The 21,761-nt window shown below is 38.3% G+C and overlaps 2 protein-coding genes across 7 annotated transcripts in view; one reads left to right on the top strand and one right to left on the bottom strand.

The window, feature by feature from the left end:
• Positions 1-7,633, top strand: part of ZC3H14 (zinc finger CCCH-type containing 14) — a 62,512-nt gene extending 54,879 nt beyond the window's left edge. The window contains exon 17 of the mRNA XM_067556344.1: positions 6,048-7,633. Within this exon, the coding sequence (XP_067412445.1) occupies positions 6,048-6,081 (34 nt within the window). The 3' untranslated portion in view covers positions 6,082-7,633. The remainder of the gene's footprint in view (positions 1-6,047) is intronic.
• The window catches only part of EML5 (EMAP like 5), a 261,963-nt gene that overhangs the window by 604 nt on the left and 239,598 nt on the right, over positions 1-21,761 (bottom strand). For all 6 annotated transcript variants that reach the window (XM_067556337.1, XM_067556341.1, XM_067556336.1 and 3 more), the window contains 10 exons: positions 17,419-17,592; positions 15,494-15,702; positions 11,952-12,109; positions 9,066-9,180; positions 8,270-8,458; positions 7,536-7,708; positions 5,417-5,579; positions 4,171-4,274; positions 2,021-2,174; positions 308-408 (listed from right to left, as the gene is read on the bottom strand). In XM_067556337.1, the coding sequence (XP_067412438.1) occupies positions 308-408; positions 2,021-2,174; positions 4,171-4,274; positions 5,417-5,579; positions 7,536-7,708; positions 8,270-8,458; positions 9,066-9,180; positions 11,952-12,109; positions 15,494-15,702; positions 17,419-17,592 (1,540 nt within the window). The remainder of the gene's footprint in view (positions 1-307; positions 409-2,020; positions 2,175-4,170; positions 4,275-5,416; positions 5,580-7,535; positions 7,709-8,269; positions 8,459-9,065; positions 9,181-11,951; positions 12,110-15,493; positions 15,703-17,418; positions 17,593-21,761) is intronic.

Genomic DNA, 21,761 nt, shown 5'->3' with positions numbered 1-21,761 from the left:
TAATATAAAATACAATTTTCAACAACTGTTATTTCCCATTAAATTAAAAAGTTATTTCAAACTATATTGGCTGTTCCAGTTTATGTTAGTGAATCTTTGTAGCTCATACCACTCTTAAATAAGAAAAATCATGTGCTGTAAATATTTGACTGCTTCCTTACAAACAATAAGGAATAATCACATAACTGGTTAAATGTCTCAGATTCTAAACTTGAACATTATCTCTGCACTATAAAGAACTGTCCACACAGAATAAACATAATAGATTTCTAATACATTTTTGGGAAGAATGGAAAGATATATCTACCTGCAGTCGTCCCCTCCAGCACTGACAACGTATTTATCCCCACTTGTAAACCGAATATTAGTCAAATGGGCCGAATGACCTAAAAATCGCTTGTGTTTTGCCTAAAAAGACCCAATAAAAGGAAAGATCGTGAGTCCTCATTGGATTGTTTTTATTCTGTAAAGTCACATATAGAAAGAAAGATTAAAAGAGTGTGTGCGTGTATGTTTAACATCATGTAGCAATAAGGCCCAAAATGCTCCACAGGTTCCTAGGATACAGGGGTCATTTCATGAATGCATCCACCATAGTGTGGAAAGCACAAGCCATTAAATTGTCTCTAAACTATGGGGGTGGGTGGGTGTACACATCCTTCCCCATAGTTTAGAGACAAGCTAATGCCTTTAACCAATTAAATATAAAGCGCACCCTCCGCCACCCCACCAGCTGCCACCAGTGGTTGGGGCTTTGAGCTGGGAGATGGACCCAAGTTCTAATTGCCCTGCTTCAACAAATACTTATTTATACCACAATGGACCAGCTTTAAGAAGAGAGACCGAGACCAGCCTCAGAATACCACCCAGCCCAGTGGTTAGATAGGAGACCCAAGTTCAAGTGTTGCAATGCTAAGCACTATGATGCCTAAGTCCTCCTTGGGAATCCCACCACTGCTCTTTTTGAATGTGCTAGGTGGGCAGTATTTATATGTGCAGATACTTGCATGTAAGGGAGACCTTTTAGTGGCAGGAGAGGGAGGAGACATGCGGGGGAGGGAAGCCAGATAAAAAATTAAAAACCAAATTTCTTCTCTTTCCTTTGTTTTTTTTTTGTTTTTTTTTTTGCCAATTTTTCTTGTTTCTTCTGACCCCTCATGCTCTGTTCCTTCCCCTAACTCTCTCCCCCATGGCCAGCCATCACGTTCCAGCTTGTGAACACAATATTTCTGACATCATTCCACACGGAAATGATAGATTCCTGCCTTAAGGCCATGTCTTCAAAAAAAGGTGTGTAACAAGGCAAAATCCTTGTGAAGACAATGACATTGTTTTCATGGGAGTTACACAGCAGGTCAGGTTAGAGCAGATGCTCCCTGTCAGAACACACCTTTTGTTTTGTAGTGAAGACATGGCTTAAGAGAATCAGTGTGCTTTGGTCACAATTCAAAAAGTTGTCTTCGTGTGAACCAGTGATGAACTCTACATTTCCACTACATTTTTATGTTCTTTCTGACTAAAGGGATTTAACAGCCAAACAATAACTTTGTGACCATGAAATCAGCTATAAATACGGACATGAATGCAACTATTTTCCTGTTAATTTATACTATGCTGTCACAGTTTGTTTCCATAACAAGTCCTTAACATCTGTGCCTCGGTTTCCTTATCTGTAAAATGGAGATAGTGTTACTTAACTACATTTGTAGAGTGCTTTGAGATCTTCAGAATGAAGGCACTTTATTAATGCAAGATAGCAAGCAGTATTATCTCTCACTAATTTTTAGATTATTTGAAATCATGAATTGTGGCTAAAGCTATTGTACAAGGTTTTAGGAAGTCCTGGATAGCAATCAAGCTTGTGAGACTACAGAGCTACAATTAAATGCATGCATTTAAAAAGTTATAAATTTAGGGGGGAAAAGCACTACTACCACCCTCCCTCCATCAATATTATAGGGTGCCATAAAATAAAAAGCACTTAGTGTTACAATCATACAAACAAAAGGTTCTTTCTTACAAATTTTTCAGGACATGGAAAGTCAAACAGCTTGACCATGCCAAAGTCGTCGCCTGTTACAAGGCTGATTCCAGAGTGAGACACACAGGCACAGTTCACATCAGCTTTCTCAGCATGCCTGGACCAGATTCCAACTACTTCATCCCCTAGAACACTGAAATAGAAGAGTGAGAGGGCCCCTTTGGCAACTAATGCATTGTAGGAAAAGCAATAGGTTAAGAAATAGTAAACAGATATTTATAGTATTCTGTGATTATGAGAGTCTGGAATATTTAAAATAAACAAATTACCAAAATAAGATATAACATAGCTAACAAGAAACCTAAAAAGCAAGGGGTTAAATTGATATTGTTAAAATTGACCAATAAGGCAGTTGTCAAAGATAGAAAATTGAAGTACAACATACAGAAGTTGAATGAAGATGTTACAATTAGAGCTAGTTAGAATATTTTCACTGAAATATGTTTTCATAGGAAAATGCCATTTCACTGAAATCAAAACATTTTGCGGAGATGTATGAATTTTGATGGCATTTTTTGACTGAAAGGTTCCTGAGGTCCAGGGTAGATTTCCTGGTCCATTCCAGAAAGAAAGAGACCCGAATCAAAACCTGATCCTTTTGCTCTGAAAACTGACTTTTCAATAACTTTCCATTTTGCAAAAACTTTTGAAAGATTTGGTTTTCATCCTGCATTGGAGCTAAAACACATTGCAAACCTCAAAAATCTTCATGAAATGGAACTGTAGGTCTTTGGGTAGCTTTAATGATAATACACATGTACACTCCAAAACCTAAAGAGAAACCCAGCACTCTATGCTGGAAATTGGATGATCTGAAAATTTTGGATGCTAGAATATTTCTGGATCAGGCCTGAATATAATATATATATTGTAAAATAAAGTTATGATACAGTTAGGGCTGGGTCATCTGACTGTGTTTCTTTCAAGTACAATTAAACAAGGAATATAATAAATTAATCAATCAACTCACTAGTAAATGATAACATGGATAGGTGCAAAAATTGCTCAGGACCCGATGACCTGAAAACTCTCCCTCTGTCTGATATCACCCTGATTTATGATCAGGAACCCTCTTGTTTTGAAACGGAATGGGTTGCTGGCAGGGCCCTCTCTTTCTTTAAAGACCAGTGACTTTGGAATTCACTCCCCACAATGGTATGAAGTAGCTCAAACCTGCCAAATTTCAGGGCATGCTACAGATCCCAGCTTATGTTCAGGGTTTTGAGAAAGCGGGAGACGTATGGGGGCTGGTGATTTTTTGTTTTTAAAAAGACTGATTTTTAGATTAACCTTTAGTGCATTGGTGAGGGTATTTTGCAGGATTTGTTATTTTGTATTGATTGTGATTTTAAAGATTTGTCAAAGGAGCCTAGAGCATGGCATAAGTGATTTTTATTTCTTTAAAAATTAAAATAAAGTAATTAAATATGCAATGTAAAATGAAAATGATTTTTTCAAAAAAACAAACTCCAAACTTAAGAATATATAATTTTAATTATAATATAATCCGTTTATATAATGATTCCTTTTGTATATTTTTGAATACACCAATATTAATCATATTTTTTCCCATATGGCATACAGATAGCTGTACTGTGTATAATCTAGCACTGTCTACTACTCATGCTTTAATATGCTCTGTAAAATTTAAATGATCAGAGGCTTGTATTATATAGTTTGTATTTGAAACCAGTTTCATATTTTTTCCTGACTTACCCTCACATCACTATTTCACAGCTACTGCTGCAGTACATTTCAATGAACTGGGATAGTGGGATATATGACCTCTAAGATTGCCTTAGATGCTGGATCAAAAGAGGTAAAGGGTGCTTAAAGAGCACAAAGACTCAGAACCTCCATCCAGAGACCATATGCATCTGATACCCTGATTGGGCTAATTGCCAGTGCACCCAAGTGGAGGTTATACATTATTCCCATGTGGCTGTATAATGTAATACTCTGTTCCAGATCAGTCAGGCATATTTTTAAGAAAAATATAGATTAAATGCCGTAGCATTGCAGTATCCTTTATGATAATATGGTCCTTTCCAGACCTGTGGTTTTCTTTCCAGATGGGAGACATCTGAACTTATACTCTAGTAAGAAGGATGAATTTGTCAATTAATTACCTGGTCCAAGTGGCCCATGTTACTCTGTCAATCACAACCTGGTCCATAAGCTGTTTTCCTGAAGGCACTTCATAAACCTGCCTTTTGTAAGATCCAGTAGAGACCTTTGAGGATGAAAGAAATAAGAGTTCATTTGAGTTAAAAATGTTTGAAGATATTTGAAGTGCTAAAGATAGCACTCAATGAAATAGAGATTTTATCGATAGAGCCTTTTGCCCTAAAATAGAATCAAAGGAAGAATTATATGAAAGGATCTTATGCTTCCCAAAAATGTATACAAGTAGAGAACAACAATGATCAATTTTTAATTTAAAAAAGTCTTAGCAATAAAATGTGAGTGAAATACATGTACATTCCTTACTACATAGCACCCAATTAAAAGAGAAACTGTTGTGAATAATGCAAGTAAAAATCACACTTAAAAGTTGCATAATTGGCCTGGGAAGGCCCACCCTAGTCTGCGTATGAGCCTTTGGTGGTGAAGAGGTCACAGAAGAGCTTTTATGCTCTTCCCCCTCTGATGTTGGTGCAGCATAGAAAATGAAATGTGGCTACTCCATGCTGATCCCAATATTTATTTTTGGTCTGTTGGAGCCATTTGTGGCCAATGTAAATTACAGCAGCCCAAAGGTTGGGCTTGCGACCTTATAGAAAGGGATCAGAATGTGTAGCTACATTGTGAAAGCCATGACAGCATGGGTAGGGTGCTCATCAGAGGAGGCTGGTACTGATAGGATGTGCATAGGGGCATACTCTATTATTATGGTCAAGAATCTGCAGGGTTTCACAACATTTCCTGAGGATTCCTGGGAAGAAAGACTGCACTCCTTCTCACTTCCACAAGATTGCAAACCCAGCTTCAACAAGATGATGAGCCAGGTGAACAGTCAATGTCACTTCGTAGTAATTCTGAAGTACACTTCTGCTTTCTGGATTTATTTCTCACACTCAGATACTAAGATGAGTCCAAACAACTTATTTTTATTTGTGATCTCTACATGACTATCACAAAACCACCTCACCATTTAACACAACTGTCAGTTTGTAACCATGACTGGCCTAGGACTGGAATACTGGGAGAACTGCTGGTCAGGATTGAGATATGATTAAAAGAGCTTCATAAGGCATCTTGCATGGTGTCTGTCACTAATATATTTGTCATGAGCAAGTATTAACAGACCTTCATGAGCAATAAATTCACTTACAAACTTAAAAAATATATACAATGATCTCAAATGATTGATACCTGAAGATAGCAGCTATCTGCAGAGAAGTCCATCTGGATAACAAAGCTTGGGATATCTTTGCAGTAGCTAACTCGGTTTAGCGTGGGGCCCAATGTCAAGTCATAAAAATCCACTGCATTCTCACTAGTACCCACTGCTAAGTAACGCGAATCTGGACTGAACCTGAATAGATAAATAGTTTAAGAAGAGAGGCTGAAATCCACAAGAAGAAAAATTTAAGATACTAGAATTTTTTTGTCCATTTTTTTTTCAACCCTGTGATGTCAAGTATCATGGCTTTCTTTGCAATGTAGTGTTACAAAATGGGGTCAGCTCTTATTCTAAGGGGTGAAAGACAAGCAGCATCATAAAATTTGTCTGGTCCTACTTTCTCTTTCATCATGACATTATTAGTAATAGAAGATATTTAAAGGAATAAAATATGTGATTTTTTTTTGTTTACCATATATTTGAATTACTATTGTTTCTCTCCATGAGTTCTCATAGCAAAAACATTTTGTGCATGGTATGAGTGAATTTCATTATAGCCACAGAATAATATTCCAGCTGCTGAAAAGACGATATATTCACTACTTTAAAAAGGGGGGCATATAGAGTTACTGAAGACAGAATCATTTTTATTTTTATTAGCAATGAAGAATGGAATGGAGAGAAGAGACATTGAATGGGCCCACTTGAATAAAATGTGGCCAAAATGAAATCCAGTCGGCTAAATATTGAGGAAAACACACTGTTTAAAAAGACCAAAACTGAAGAGGGAGGAATAATATAATACCTAAAGCAAGATTTGAAACTGAAATAAATATGTTGGAGTAATTTACATGCCTGGTGAGTGTTAATAATGTTTTGCAGACCTGCCAGGAAAAACTGCTATGGGAAAATCCATGTAGTTCTTTTATTAACTATCTGATCTCACTGCTGCCTAAAGGTATCATATCTCATTTCCTGCTATATTTCTGATTGTATTTCAGTCCCTAAGGTCTTCCAATCCTGTCTCTTTTTCATACACAGTGCTGTATCTTCAATCTGCCCTAGACTTAGTACAGGCTCCTATTTCCTGTCTGTGAAGCCATTAGTCCTGAGTTATCACTTCTTAAAACTAATTTATTCTGGGGATCAATTAATTCTTCCTTGTACCAATAATCTTTCCTGACTCTCTCTTCCCTGAACTGTTGTCTAATCTTGTCTATTTTTTATAATAAAGTCTTTGGGGCCAGGAACATGCTTTATTCTGTTTTTATGGCCTTCCTAAATCCTTTTTAAATTATATGATTCAGTCAAGATGCAGCTTGACTTCATTTGCACCAAAATCGGAAACACATTGTCACTTCCCCATCTTCTATTACAGTCAATGACATCCTATTTATATCCAAATCCAATTCAGAATAGTCCTCTTATTTTCAAAATCCTCCATGAACTTTCTCCATCTTAATACCCTGACTTTATAGTCACCTTCTTCCCTGCCCATTTACTATTCTACTTCAAATTTTGTCATCTTCTATCTCCCCTCCTTTTCACTCTCCTCAGACATAGTCATTCTTTCTCTTGTGTTGCCTCTCTCTGTGAAACTTCTCTCTCCCTCCAAGAGGCTGGGTTGATTTCTTCTCTTTTGAATCTAGAGTTCTGAACTGGGCTAACCCCTCCCAGAACCTTTCCATTTCCCCTTCATTGTAACTAGTTTCTGACAATAGACCTCTCTACTGCTTAGGTTACTCCTTTCTATTTGTTCGCTCTACTCCATCTTCATATGTCCTTTTTCTCTTTATGCCTTGTATTGAAGTCATTGTACCCAACTCTGTAAAGCATTCACTCTATTCTATCTCTCTGCAAAGCATTTTGTAATACTCTGTACAATGGATACTATACAAAAGTAAATTGTATTAAAAACTATTCTCAAAGCACACACTTTGAAAATTACACTGACTTGGGAGGGGATCAATATGGTGTTTTACGGTATATGAAAGCCAGGTAAATGGCAACTTTGCTTATGGGACTTTCTTATAAAATGAATCACCTTATGTGGGGGGAGTTTTTTTTTAATTTTAATTATTGCTTGCTTACTTTATTAGCTCAATATTATTACACATTAGGGTAGATAAATGCCATGACTTTTCGGACCTTATGTCTTGGATTGCAGATCTTCTGTCCCTTTTTTTCCCCCATATTTGTAGAGAGGTCACCAGCAAGATAATAAATTCTCCATTTTTCATGCCAATAGCCACCATGTCCCCCTCGGGGCTATAAGAAACAGTACGAGCTGCATGTCCCAAACTGACTTTGTTCAGCATCTTCTGTGAGGAAATAAAAAACAGGAAAAGAGAGGAATAAATGTTTCTATTTATGTATGTTCCAAAATACTCCATAACCAACAGTTTCTCTGGCCTGGTCTACATTGGCCATGGATTTCGGTGGCAGTCGATGGGAGATATGCAAGCTACGTACAGTAACTTGCTTATCTCCCATCGACTTCCTAACGTCTACTTACCGCGGCGTCTCCACTGCACTGCACTGACGGGAAATGCTCTCCCATCAACACAGCGCTACACTACTTGCTGGGGTGGATTTATAGAGTCGACTTCCAGGTTCGATTGAGCAAGTCTTAACTGCCGCTCAGTCGAACCCACAAAATCAATCCTGCACTGCCAGCAGTGCTGCCGGCAGTGTAGATATTGCCCACATAGTGTCCATTGGCTGTTATTTTCAATATGAAAAAGGTAGAGTCACAACCACTATACTAGCTTAGTTTCTCAGTCTATGGCAAGAAAAATAATTTAAAATCCTCACTATTGAATAAATCTGGGTTCTTTTGGGCTAAAATTATAGCTGCTTAGTAATATTAACTTTACACCTACTTTTTCAGCAATGTCCCAGAGTCTCACTGTCCCATCTTCTGCAGCAGAAAGGAAAAAATCTCTTGAAGGATGTGTAGCCAGTCCCCAGATAGGTCCATCCATATGACCATTAATTAGAATGTTACATGCTGCATTTTTCTCTCCAACTTCAATTATTTCAGCATTCCTTGTCCCAACAAGAATTTTCCCCTAGGATAATGGTGAAATAATTATTACTGTGATAATACACTAACTAACACTGATAAATAGTAACAAATGAACCATGGCTATAATTCTATCAAGAAGGGCTGCTAAAATCAATTAAGGATTAAATTCTGTTAATGGAGAGATCTGTATGCAAATCTTCTGATTGTCTGAATTTCTGCTCACAAGTAAGACATCAGATATACAACTGAATCATTCTCTGCCTCCAAATTTAAAAGGATGTATTCAATTCAAGAGTCCTTATAATGGCCTATGTGCCAAACAGAGAAAGTGATCCTTTGATATTCTTTAATCAAGATATACACACAATATCATCCTAATTGGCACTAGTATTTCCTGAAGTGTATTTATGTATGGGCTGGAAAGGCTGCTTTATGACAGATAATTTACAGCCAAGTTAAGCCTTTAAGAACATTTCAAATTATAAATTAAAGTTAGACTCTTCAATACTCTTTAAGCTGACATCACCTTGTGTTAATTATTCAAACCAATAATCATGAGAGCAAGATTCTGCAAAAACTCCTGTGTATATCAATTTTCTGTATAATAATCCAAAGATTGACAACAATATTTTAAAGAGAACATGCCTTACTTTGCCTCTACACACAGAGCGAACACAATCAGTCATCTGTCCTGTTTCCAGTCTGAAGGCACGACATCGCTTCAGTTCCTGATCCCATAGTTTAACAGCCCCTCCTTCCTTTGATCTAATAAGATAGTAGCCAGACACTAAGTATGAAAATTAGCTTGTATTTTTAGTCAATTAAAATATTTTGTCATTTAATGTAGTTAACACTGACACACTCCCTTCCCCACCCATTTCTTTCCATTTAGCTTATTCCCTCCTAAGAAAACCCACCCCCAAAATGCATGGAACTAAAATGACATTTGCTACTATCACACTGTTCACTCTGTGTGTGTATTATATCCCCTCCTCCCACCACGTGTCTGTCTTGTCTATTTAGGTTGTGAGCTCTTCAAGGCAAGGACCCTCTACAATTCTGTTTGTACAGTGCCGAGCACAATGGGGCCCCATTCTTGACTGGCCCTTAAGCAAGATTCCTTTAACATTTATACAGGAAAAATATTAATTTGCAATATATACCAGTCTAAAAAACTAAAATTCAGTATATAGATAAATGATGATTATGTATTAAATCTTAACAGTTTTTAAACCAAGGAGAGATTTGCTTTTCGACTGTTTTAAATCACTCATAATCTCATCTTTCAAAACCACATTCATTCTTTTATTTGAATTAATTATGTGTGTTATTCTATAAAGATGATCAGTTTTGCTGAAGAAGCCACACACTGACTTATTGTCCAGAGGAAAAATAAATCAAAGGCTTTGTTTGATTACAGATTCTGTAATTCATATGGTGTTCTTCAATTTCCTGCACTGCAATGCTTCTTCCCTGCTGTAGTGAAATGGCATTAGAAAACTCTTCTGCCTAGTGACTAAAATCGTATGATGTGAAGTAAGGAGTGGGTTTTCCAAACTGATGGTTTAGTACTGTATGTTAAATACTACCTGTGAGCCATATAAACATAACCGTAAAACAAGGAGAGGGTGAAGGAAGGGAAGGGAGAAGGGAAGAGGGAAGCAAAAGAAAATACAAGAAAGGAAATGGGAGAGGAAAACTGAAAGAGAAGCAGGTGGTGATGGAGAAAGAGAAAACAGAATAAGGTTTGTAGCATGTATTTTTAATTATTATTGTTAATCATTTATTCAGTGCCTTCAATGTTCTAGATGCTTCACAGAACAAATAAAAGATACAGCCCCTGCTTTGTAGAGGTCACAGTATAAAAATGGAAAATGCATGAGATGATAGCCAATGAGGATGAGGAGACAGCAAGAAAAAGGGCCAGATTCTCCATTGCTCCTTTCTTGTACTGGGTGCAGAAAACAAGGGCAGTGGGAACTTTGTTATCTTTGTGCCTCCCTAATTTTGGGCCAGAGTAGGGGCCTACCCAGCTCTCATAACAACTCAGAGCAGCCCAATGCACGCTCTTAGAGCAGAACTGAGACCCAGGGGTAGAGCAATAATGTGTGGTTATTCTGGTAGGCTGTGCATGCTCCATGGAGGTTATTTTTAATTACATATTTTAGCTACAAGGGTTACTAGACCAAAGCATTGCCTTACATTTCTGCTAAATGACTCCTAACTACTTATCATGAGCAACTGCTATTTTTCAACAGATATACATTTTGATGTGTAATATACAGGCTTCCATTGCTCTTAAAATGCTCTCAGCATATCTTCAGAAATCTGTGTGGTCAAAGGATCAGTCAAGTATGCAAATGTATTGCATATGTCAAGTTCCTTTAGGTGGTCATCCATACATCTTTTTATTTCCAAGTGATTTCCATTATCAAACGTACTATAAAATTGTGTGTCTTAGTGTTTTCAGGTGGTCTGTACAGATAACGTTAAAGTGTGCAAAATGTTTTGAGATTCTTCAGGACAAGACAATATACTGTAGTTATGAGTTGATTTTGTTCTTACCTTTTTCAATATATTCATCGATGCCTTTGAACCTATGTGATCAGAATACCCTTTTGGCTTTGGGACACTCAATATTACATTAGGATGTGGAGAAATAAGTAGCAAAGAAAAAGAACATATTAAAAGCAAAACATCTTTAAAAACTAAAAATGCAAGGCTATTATTTTAAGGAAATTATCATAAATTTGATGGAGTTTTGTATTTGGATGGGGTGTACTTTAACAGCTCTCTCCAAGGGAAAAGAAAAGGATCTCACCAAAATGGGAGGAAATAGGGTAGTGTTCTGCAATATGGAATCTTGCTGAGCTTTCAGTCTTATTAAATCTGCTGTGTGCTATTGGCATCTGCAAATGAGGCTAGAGGAGCAGAAGACAGCTCCCCCTCATGATGCTGCTTTCCTCTCTACTGCATCCCTTCTAATGCCAAGACTGAAAGTGTAAAAAGGGATTGGAAGAAAACTGGCACTGGTAATGAAAATAAAGTAACTTCTTTTTGAAATCTGATTAAGACAGACTCAAGGGCCATCCTATTGAATAGGTACCCTTTAATCTCTCAAGTGTCTCATGAGTTTTCCTGCTGAAGATATCTGTATGAGAGGGGTGTGGTCAATTTTTTTTTCATGGCAAGGGGAAATTGATAAACTCACTGTCACAGTTCAGGGTAAGTATACCTGTATTTCTCCTCAGTGGTCCAGCAAGGGCATCTCCACTCAGGCTTCCATTTTATGTAATGCTTCCATTGTAAAACAGTGTTTATTTCTTTACTGCTTCAAAACTATTTGTTTCCTAATCAGTCTTAAATCTTAATAATGAAAAATCATCATGAAATGTTTGAAATAGCTTGCATAGGTGCTTAAAGAAAGTGGCTGATGGTAAGTACTGGAAGTTCATGTTATGAAACATTTGTACAGCACATAATATCTTAGTAAAACACATTTAAATGATACCAAAAAAAAAAAAAAAAAGACTCACGGTCTCTCTTTGCCTCCTGTTATGATTAGACCATCTCTTAGTGTAGTGTACATTGTGAACACAGGCCCATTGTGAGCTTTGGCCACAATTCGTACCAATACATGATCTTTCCAAACACAAACATCTCCGCTGATGGTACCTGTAAATGTCAAGTTATTCTGAAAAGGGGGGAAAATATACTTATCATTTTATTCCGAATAAGGCAAGAAACATTCAATTTTTGTAATAAATAAATAATAAACAAATTCTACATTTTGGGCTAGATTGTGGCATTATTAGTCATTGCTGTAAAAGTGGTGTTTGTAGAGGGATACTGGACCAGTGGCATATCCCTGAGGCACTTTATCTGCAGAGGAAAAAGGCAGGCAGATAGCCTCCAAGTTACAGGTGAGTACATAAAAAAGAGTCAGTTGGTAAGTGCTTTAAAGGCATATGCTCTTCTCCAGTCATTGTGGAAGACAGATGGAGCAAAGGTCGTGCCTAGTCTGAGATTTCCAGCACTCCTCTCTTGCACTGAGAAAGTTCAAGATATGGGATTTAGGGCCAAGGATCTCTGTGTCATCTCCCCATCATCCCTTTGCACAACTATGTAAAAGCAGCCAGAAAATCAGGAGCAGCTAAGATGCTAGTATGTTTCAGACAAAACAGTAAGTCAGACTATTACTAATATACTTCAAGCACAATACTTGATTGAAATCATCTTCAGTGTCCAGCTATTAGGTACAGCATTTTCCTCACTGGAGTACAGAGATGGTCAGTTTAAAAAGGAAAGAAGTCTGAATCCAACTCAATGGAACATAACTATTTTTTTCTTTAACTTTGCCTCTCACTTTTGAGGCGTAGTAAAGCTAAGCTTAACTACCTTAGGTATTCAAAAGCAATGATATTGAAAATATTTTAAACCAGTAACAACTAAACGCTTGGGAAGTATAAAATGTGCAGAATCCTTTACGTTTCAAATTACTGGTGATATTTAATACATAAAATAATATCATATCAATAATATCAATGTGGATACAGTCCCTTGATTGACTCTGCTGATTTTATCTGTCAGTGGTTTCCCTTGAAGACACATCTCTAAGGCACTATTATATCTAAGGCACTATTATATCCTCCATTATCATAGTATCTGAGCTCCTCATAATCTTTATTATTATGATGACATTATATGCATTGAAAACATTTAATTCCAAGGGATCCCAATTCATTTGCCAAGCTATTTACATTATTTACATGACTCATTGCCACCCAACACTGAAATGCAGCTAATTCTGTGGGGGAAATGACACAGTTGTTTATCTATATACAGCAACACCACACCAAATAAAATGGCAAGAAGTGAAGAAAAATAATACATCCAATTAAGACTGCAGTGGGCATTTAGGCAGGATGGATACACATGGGAATATGGCCAGGAAACAGCCGCTAAACACCATCCCTATACTTGTGAAAAGTTGCCTTCACTTTTTAAAAATTTACTTATTTATCTAGATTTGTATGCAAAAATAAAGAGAGGCACTTATTCATCTCCCACCACCTTGCCATTAATTACAAAAACAAAAATAAAACACAACTGCCAACAGAACACAAAACTCCCCCACAGGTTCACCCTTCTCAAACTTCACCCTTAGATGCAGCTTGGACCAATAGATACCTATTGCACTGTGACCCAAAGGACAAGTGACAGACTATACTGGACCAGAAGAGGGAAGCCTGTTCCAGAGCTGCGAGCCCCTCAAGGAGAACGCACTATACACCACTCCTGTCTTTTGAATCAAGGAGAATCTAGCTCAAACACCTTTGCCAACTGCAACTGTGGTAGAGAGGCAGTCTGTCAACTAGGAAAGTCCTAAGCCATTTAGGGCTTTAGAAGTCACAAACAACACCTTAAAGTCAGTCTAGAAACCAATAGGCAGCTAGTGTAGATGAAACAGCACAGATGTCATATTCTGCCACTAAGAAGCACCTCTTAATAAGCAGGCTGCTGCATTGTGCACCAGCTTAATGTATTAGATTTATTTAAGATATAGCCCCATGTACAACACATTGCATTAATCCAATCTTCAAATGACAAAGGTGTGGATCCTGGTAACAAGCTTTAGCATCTCAAAGAAATGGTCATAATCTCTTGGCCAGGTGCAGATCATTTTCATAGATTCCAAAGGCAGAAGAGACATTGTGATCATCTAGTCTGACCTCCTGTATACCATAGCCATAGGACTTCTGCAAACTAATTCCTTTTGAATTAGAGCATATCTTTTAAAAGAATCCACCATAACACTTGGTGAATTGTTCCAACAGGGAATTATCTTCAAAGTGTGTTCCTGGACACTGCTGCTATATGATCATCCAACAGCAGCTGGGAATGCAACAATACACCCAGACTTTGAACATGAATCTCCCCATGGTAGGCCCAAAACTTTATGAAAATGGAAAATTATCCACCTAATTTCTTCTGGTTGTCTCTCTCAATTTAACATCACCACCTCAGTCTTATCTGGAATGCACTTCAGCCATCAAGCTCTCATCCATGCCTCAATCTCTCTCAGACATTGGACCAAGATATTCAACAGCACTGTTGGAGTCAGGTACAATAAGGAATTGAGTGTCATCTGCAAACCATAGCTGCTCACTAACTATAACGACTTCATAAACACATTGAGCAGAAGCAGAGACAAAATGGAGCGCTGCAGAATGTATCTAAGGGAAGAGATGCAACCCCCCAGACCACTTTCTGGGAATCTTTAGACTAGAAAGAACAGGTTCACCCTAGAGCAGCTCTGCAGTCCACAGACAAGCCTTCATGTTTAATGAACACGATATATGAGGATCTAAGGTTTTAGGTCTCAGCTGAAAGAAGGCACAGTACAATGACCTAATTATGCTGGGCTACTAAATATTGACTTGTAGGGAAAAGGGATACCTACTGAAACACCAATCAACTTTCCACAGATGCTAGATTTCTCATGGGGGTACCACATCTAAGTAGAGCTCAGCCCTGATCCTAGTGAGATATGATGAACTCACAGCCTGGGGTGGTATGGATGTTTTGTTATACTTTTTTATAAACTTCCTACCTTAATTCACAATATGTGGGATGCATTTATTCCTAAAAAAATTGGACCTTGATTAGTTACATTTTTTCTTGGAACATAAGCATGGATGGAAGATGGTCATTTATTGCCTAAAGATAAAATTTTCTTAACATTTTTGTAAAGTTATAAAGTAGAATGGGACTAGATGGGGATATTTTTAGTGATCAAAAATCAATACATATGAAGTTCATACAACACTGGGAGTATCTGAATTCATAACTTTTTTCTAAAGAGAATTGATCTTATTTTTAATTAATGAATAAGCTTTGGAAATAATAAGTTATTGTTAAAGTATACCGTTTCACTAATCAGCAGGTTATAGCAGTCTGTCATGAAAACAGGTATCTATGGCAGAGAAGTTCAGGATCTTACTACATGTACAGATATAAAATGTAAAAAGGATGTTTTGTATGTATGCATTTTAAAATAGTTTGTTAAGGTACATACAGCTCCAAAAGCTACAGATAGCATGGTCTGCATCCGGGCATCTTCTACTGAACTCAGTAGCCCTTTTTTACTGAGAAGAGCTCTTCCAGCAAGGGTCCAGAACCTCACATGTTTTACTCCCACTGAAACAAACTGGGTATCTGAATCCGGTCTGAATTCTGCTACAAATATACGTTGGTTATGACCAGCTCTGCTGGCAATTTTGGCACCTGGCAAAAAAAAAAATGGAGAATTTGAATTGACCACAAATATATGTCTTCTCCCAACAGAGGATCCTTTACTCTGGAGTCTGACTGATGAATTATTCATTCCCACAGTAGTCAAAAAAGTAGCTGAAACCGCAAGCTATTCCTCCTATATAAATCCTGGAGTGACATATCTCCATTACTCTAAACCCTAGAAAGCTATACATATATACAAACTATGTACCAAAGCAGGAAAAATTCCAGAACAGAGAAAGGTGGTGTGGGGGAGAGGAATGAAATGAGGAGACAGATCAAAGAAGAATGGCAGACTGAAAGACCTGATGACCAAAGACAGTATCTGGTGAATATGCTGTGTCTATTTGTAGGCTGAGATTTTCAAAGGAGCCTAAGGATAAGGGCCCTACTCCTATTGTACCTCAATGGGAATTGGGAGCCTAACTAGTTTGAGTTCTCTGAAAATCACAGCTCTATCATCTCGTCTAAATATGCAGAGATTGCCAGAGGGCTGCTCTGCAGATTTTCTCCAAAGCTGCTCTATTTCTCTCTGTCCAAGATGAGTAGACTGATGTTGTTGAATGTTCTCTAAGACTTGAAGATGGTGCCTTTCCAGGCTATACATAGTTTTCAAAATTAGATGTTCTGACCTATTGGAAGATGGTTGTTTTAGATACTTTGTTCTTACCAACAGAGCAGATGAACAAAGTATCTGACTTCTTAAAGTATTTTGTTCTATCCAGGAAGAACATGATGGCTCTGTAGCTATCCAGATGGAGCCATACGAATTCTTGAGGATGAGCAAGTTTAGGACAGTGGAAGAACAGAAATGGTAAGGAGAAACTTACTAGACAGGTCCCCACTAAACATACTACAGAGACTCTACCTTTGTCCATGTTCACACTGAACATGCACCAGTCTCTGTAGGGATCTGACTGCCAATGATGACAGACACATACATACAGTGAGGGGTCATTTTCACTCCATCCACTCATCACTCCTGAAGGGTTTCTCCTTGGTCAGCAGAGACCACCAGATGAGAAGGTGGCTAGCCATAGGGTAGTGTATCATGTCTGCACCCAGGGTTCAGAGTTCTGGCTGCACCAGCACCTTTGTAGCCATGGTCTGAGTATGGACTTGCCAGATGGAAAGGGGAAAGAGAGAAGGAGCAGGACAGTTCAGAAGAGAGGATGGGCAACAAAATCCAAGGTCCTTGTGGCCTAAAACCTTGAACTCAGAACAGAGCTGCTGTGCATGACTGTTTACTGTAGTTGGGCCTGTGATGCAGTTCCAGAGATTATACAGGAGGAGCAGTTTAGGCATCACATTTCTGAAAGTTTCAGCTTCTTCTAGAGGACTCCTTATGGGTATGAAAAGATTTCTATTTAGCAGAAAGACACAGAACCAATACAAAACTGAATGAAACATAAGATTTGCTTTCATTATTATAACTGGAGTCAAGGGGTTTTCTTATCCAATGTTCACAAGGACAATGCACTGGAAATACATTTGGCAATTATCACAACGGTTAAGCACATTTAGCTTACTTTTAACTTGTACAATATATGGTAAGTAACATTTATTAAAATCATTTTTGCCAGTTGATAACCAATATTTTTATGTTGCAGTTTTTGTGTGTGTTTTTGATTAACTAGGAGCAACATAAATGTATTCTACAAACACAAATGCTATAAATGTATTCTACAAACACAAATGCTTTCCTACCTTCCTGCCACTTCCAAATGGTAATAGTGTGTTCAGGATCCAGCCCTACAGATAGGAGAAGTTTGCCAGTGGCACTGAAACTGACTGAACAAACTCCCTTTGAATGATAGCATCGCAGTATAGATAGTGTCTGTTTGCTCATTGCATCCCACACGTGGATAGAAGGAGCTGTAGCTAAATGAATATAAAATCATAAATTATTTGTTCTATGCTTACAAACAATGGCAACATTTTTGCTACTGAAAGCAAATGAGGATTTTAACACTAGAAAAATAAAACTGTTTGGTTAATAGTCTCAATTTATAAACTGACCTTTTGCAAACAAGACCGCAAGTCTGGATTGTGGACTTCTTGTTACTCATTATATTGGTGCAAGTTGCTTCACCCTCTAGTTGGTTGCTAGGCTTCTGAAGCCCAACGGAGTCCCTCATACCAGCAGTCCTCTGTTTTTCCCACTGTTTTCAACCCCAGTTAAAAACTTTACTTAGCCTGAAACATTAATCAAAATCTGAGAACTTTGAAACATTCCTTATCTAGTAGTATGTAACCTGTCACAGGTTTAATACCTGGTTGGGGCTTTCACACTGGAGCTTTCTGCAGAAAGTCAGTTTACAAGACAAGAATAAAATTTCCTTTTATACAAGGTGCCCACCAGTCTGGAATGCAGGCTATATCAAGCAGTATGCCAGCTGAACAACTGGCAGGCCTACAGAGGCAGAAGAACTAGAAGTGTGTATCTTGGTATGTGTTGCTTAGATCAGTGGCTCTCAACCTCCAGATTACTATACCCTTCCAGGAGTGATTTGCTTTGCGTACCCCAAGTCATTGTCTGTATGAAATAGTAATTTGTATTGACTTCACTAGTGCTTTTTATGTAGCCTGTTGTAAAACTAGGCAAGTATCTGTATGAGTTGATGTATCCCCTGGAAGTCCTCTGCATAACCCTGGTTGAGAACCACTGACGTAGATTGTGAACTCTCTGGGGTAGGAATTATCTTTCCACAATATGCATATACATTATTATTTATTAGTATTATGGTAGCATCTAGAGACCAGGGACCCATTATGCTAGACATCACAAGGACAGTTCCTTCCCAAAAAGCATACAGTTTAAGTATGGCTTGCAATCTGTGTACAGTGTCTGGTACAATGAGGCCCCAATCCTGACTGGGATGGGACTGTCAAAAGTGTGTAAGTGATTTAGCAGCACAAGCCTACTTGAAAAATCAGTAATAACCTCTGCAGGAGGAGGACAAAAGGACTCTCCTTCAGCTCATGAAGTGGCCTTACAAGTGTGGGTTTAGAAGGCTCTTTTCTGCTACGACAATTTTCTGCATGAAGCTACATATCCTATTTGCTATAATCAAATAGAAACCCTCCCCCTGCTCTTTTTTTTTTTTTTAATCTTGAATAGCACAAAATGGGGAAACAAATTTGTGAAAATTCTGGGAAGATTCATTTGTTTGGATGGGCATCCTACTTCCTGGGCTGCTAAGAAAACTACCTTGTCAAACCTCTCCTAGAACAGGTAGACAAGACTTTGGAACATGTTGAAGACTGTTTCCAAATGGACAGATTTCTGAGAGCGCACTAATTCACTCTCCTTGAGGCTACTAATAAACCCCATATGAATAAACAGCTGTACTGATTCACAAATTACTTTTGGAGCCTCTAGAGCTGACTGAGCTTTCATAACTCTGTTGTTGAGATACAGCAGAATGTGCCAGTGAGGGTGGGGGCAATGTAAGGATAAAATGTCAATTAAAAGTTCTCTTGACCCACAGCAAAGCAAATATTTTCGATGTGATAGTGCAATACATATTTGCAGGTATGCCACAGGTATGCCTGCAGGTTCCACAGCTGCTATAACTATCCAGGTTGTTTCCATCTTGAATTTCCTGTAAGGCACAATGGGACTGAGTGATGTCAGATCTAAAAGTACTCAGAGGCCCCTGGTCTCTTTGGTACTGGCAAACAGCAGAGTAAACCTCTGCAAAGTAATCCTGCTCTAGCACACTTGCGAGAGGCCTAATGGCCAAAGATGAAACAAGGCCTGTTTCATTGCATCTTACTCCTCTGTCTGATAAAAGAGAGAAAAGAAAACAAATCTGTGAGAACTCAAAGAGCTTGCCATAGGGCCCCATCCAAAAAAGTCTTTATTCTAAAATGAATGGTGATCAGTCTGTGCTTGACCTGGAATTATGGTGCTCTGGCCTTCACTAGAGGATCCACCTCCTCGTGGATATTAATAAGTAAATATTAATAAGTAAAACGGAAGAACCTTGTTCAGGGAATCACTACACAAAAACTTGGAAATCAAATAGATTTAATCTAAATCTGTTTTTCATCTAGATTTCTTCTAAATCTAAATGTTCATCTAACCTACTTTTGATCCATTATGAAGTCTGGATCTAGAGCCTTCAGCTTAATGGTTAATGCCTTAGTGCAGGGGTGGGGAACGTCCGGCCCGCGAAATCATTCGGTCTGGTCCCGGCGGCGGGGGGGAATTTGGTGGCGGCGTGGTTTCACGGCGGCGGCGGGGCTCCATGGGGGCGGGGGGGCAGTGCCCGCCGCCGAATTCCCCCCCGCCGCCAGGGCCACCATCAGGCCCTTCCCAGAAAAAAGGTTCCCCACCCCTGCCTTAGTGCATAATGCCATGGCTGAACACATCAAAATGATATTTGGAACCAGTTCATTATTCCTCCTGTGCTTTCTGTAAGAATTTTCTTTCATGAAAATGACCCCTTCATTTGGTGACACGAGAGTTACTGCCATTGACTCATTTGAATGTTATCCCAAAGTCTTATAGGATGTTATAGGCAGATGGTTTAAATGGTGCATTATTGCAGGGCAAAGCAAGCTTCTGGAATGCCCCAGAATTATTTAACAAACTCCTTTACCTCCTTGTGGAAAGTGAAACAGATGCAGGGCTTTATCCTGGATTTTGAACAGTCTTTTTCTCTTCAGCATCCTCCCTGGAAAAATCTTGGGCTGCCCTAATCTCTTGGCCTGCCTGACAGCCTGAGCTGAAAGTTTGTGCATCTTGGATAAAGTGAAGAAGACCAGACGGTCTTCACCTAGACTTCACAAATGTGGATTTGAGTAAGTCTACCACAACAGGGTTAGCTGAAAGGAGAATGTGGTTCCCTCTGTTTGATTGTGCTGTTTTCAAGGTCTCTGCCTTGATCTTGCTCCTCCCTCATGGAGCTCATGGTCTAACTGCTAAGTGTTTGTCCTAGTGGAGTGATGCATTTTGTGGGGTCTCTTCTCTCTTTTTACCCAGGGAGAAGATTCCAGGGGCAAACAGGGCAGAAGAAATCTGCACTAGCATGAATCAGGCTTGTTCCACAGTCAATGCAGCACCTCATGTACCATTCCGATCCTGATGCCAACAAACAATTTGACATGGAGATACTTGCAACATCATAATGAAGAGGAGCAGCAACCTAGATTCTAGTCTGGTAGCTCGACAAAGAAGTGAGAACATAGTGCAGGACCCAGACAATGCCATCAGGAATTATACAGGTTTATTAAGAACTAAAGCTATGATAGTAGGGTCAGTGAAGAAGCAGATGTGCTTAAGTGGTGGTGGCTGAAGACAATATGCAGCACCAGAGGGGTTCCTCCTGAACTCATGCAAACAGCCATACCTCTTACATAGGAGTATTGGTTGGAAAAAGGCTCCTTTGTATTCTCTCTCACATCCCTAATGCAACCATAATTTGGCATATTCCAAAAAAAATCAACATACTTTTACATTTCACTGCACATCTGCCCATCACTGCATAATTTTTATCATATTATCTATATACACACAAACCCGCATTTATGCATCTCTGTGTCTAATGTGTGACAGACCACTACAATGACTGCCCAACAATGAACTCACTCACACATGATGGTGATGGATCCTTAAAATTAAAGCTAAGAAACAATTTATTACTAAAAATAGCTCAAACACAACTATCAAAAGACCCAAAATGATGCATCACAAAATTAAACTGACATCATAACAATCATTTTGGATCATTGGTAGTAATTGTATGACATTCATACAGTAGATATGAAAGGTGATTACTTTATTCACTCAGTCACCTAGGCCTCCTCAGTGGAATATTGCTTTAAATATATACATTACAAAATTGTTCAATTGAATGGTCTAAAACAAATGTTAGTTGTCAGCCCCAATAGCTTCTATAAAAACTCCATGTTTGTATACGTATGGTATAATGGCAGCATATGTTAGAAATAGTTTATCACTGGGCAGCAACAAGGGAATATGTTTCAGCAAAAATCATTTAAAAATGTGTTCTTTTGAATGTTTTGATTTTTGGTAAAGGAAA

Source organism: Emydura macquarii, unplaced genomic scaffold, assembly GCF_026122565.2.
Source record: "Emydura macquarii macquarii isolate MOO-44397 ecotype Brisbane River unplaced genomic scaffold, CSIRO-AGI_Emac_v2 contig_1713, whole genome shotgun sequence".
Taxonomy (NCBI): Eukaryota; Metazoa; Chordata; order Testudines; family Chelidae; genus Emydura; species Emydura macquarii.
Note: the sequence above shows the minus strand (reverse complement) of the source record. Positions and strands in the feature narration are given on the sequence as shown.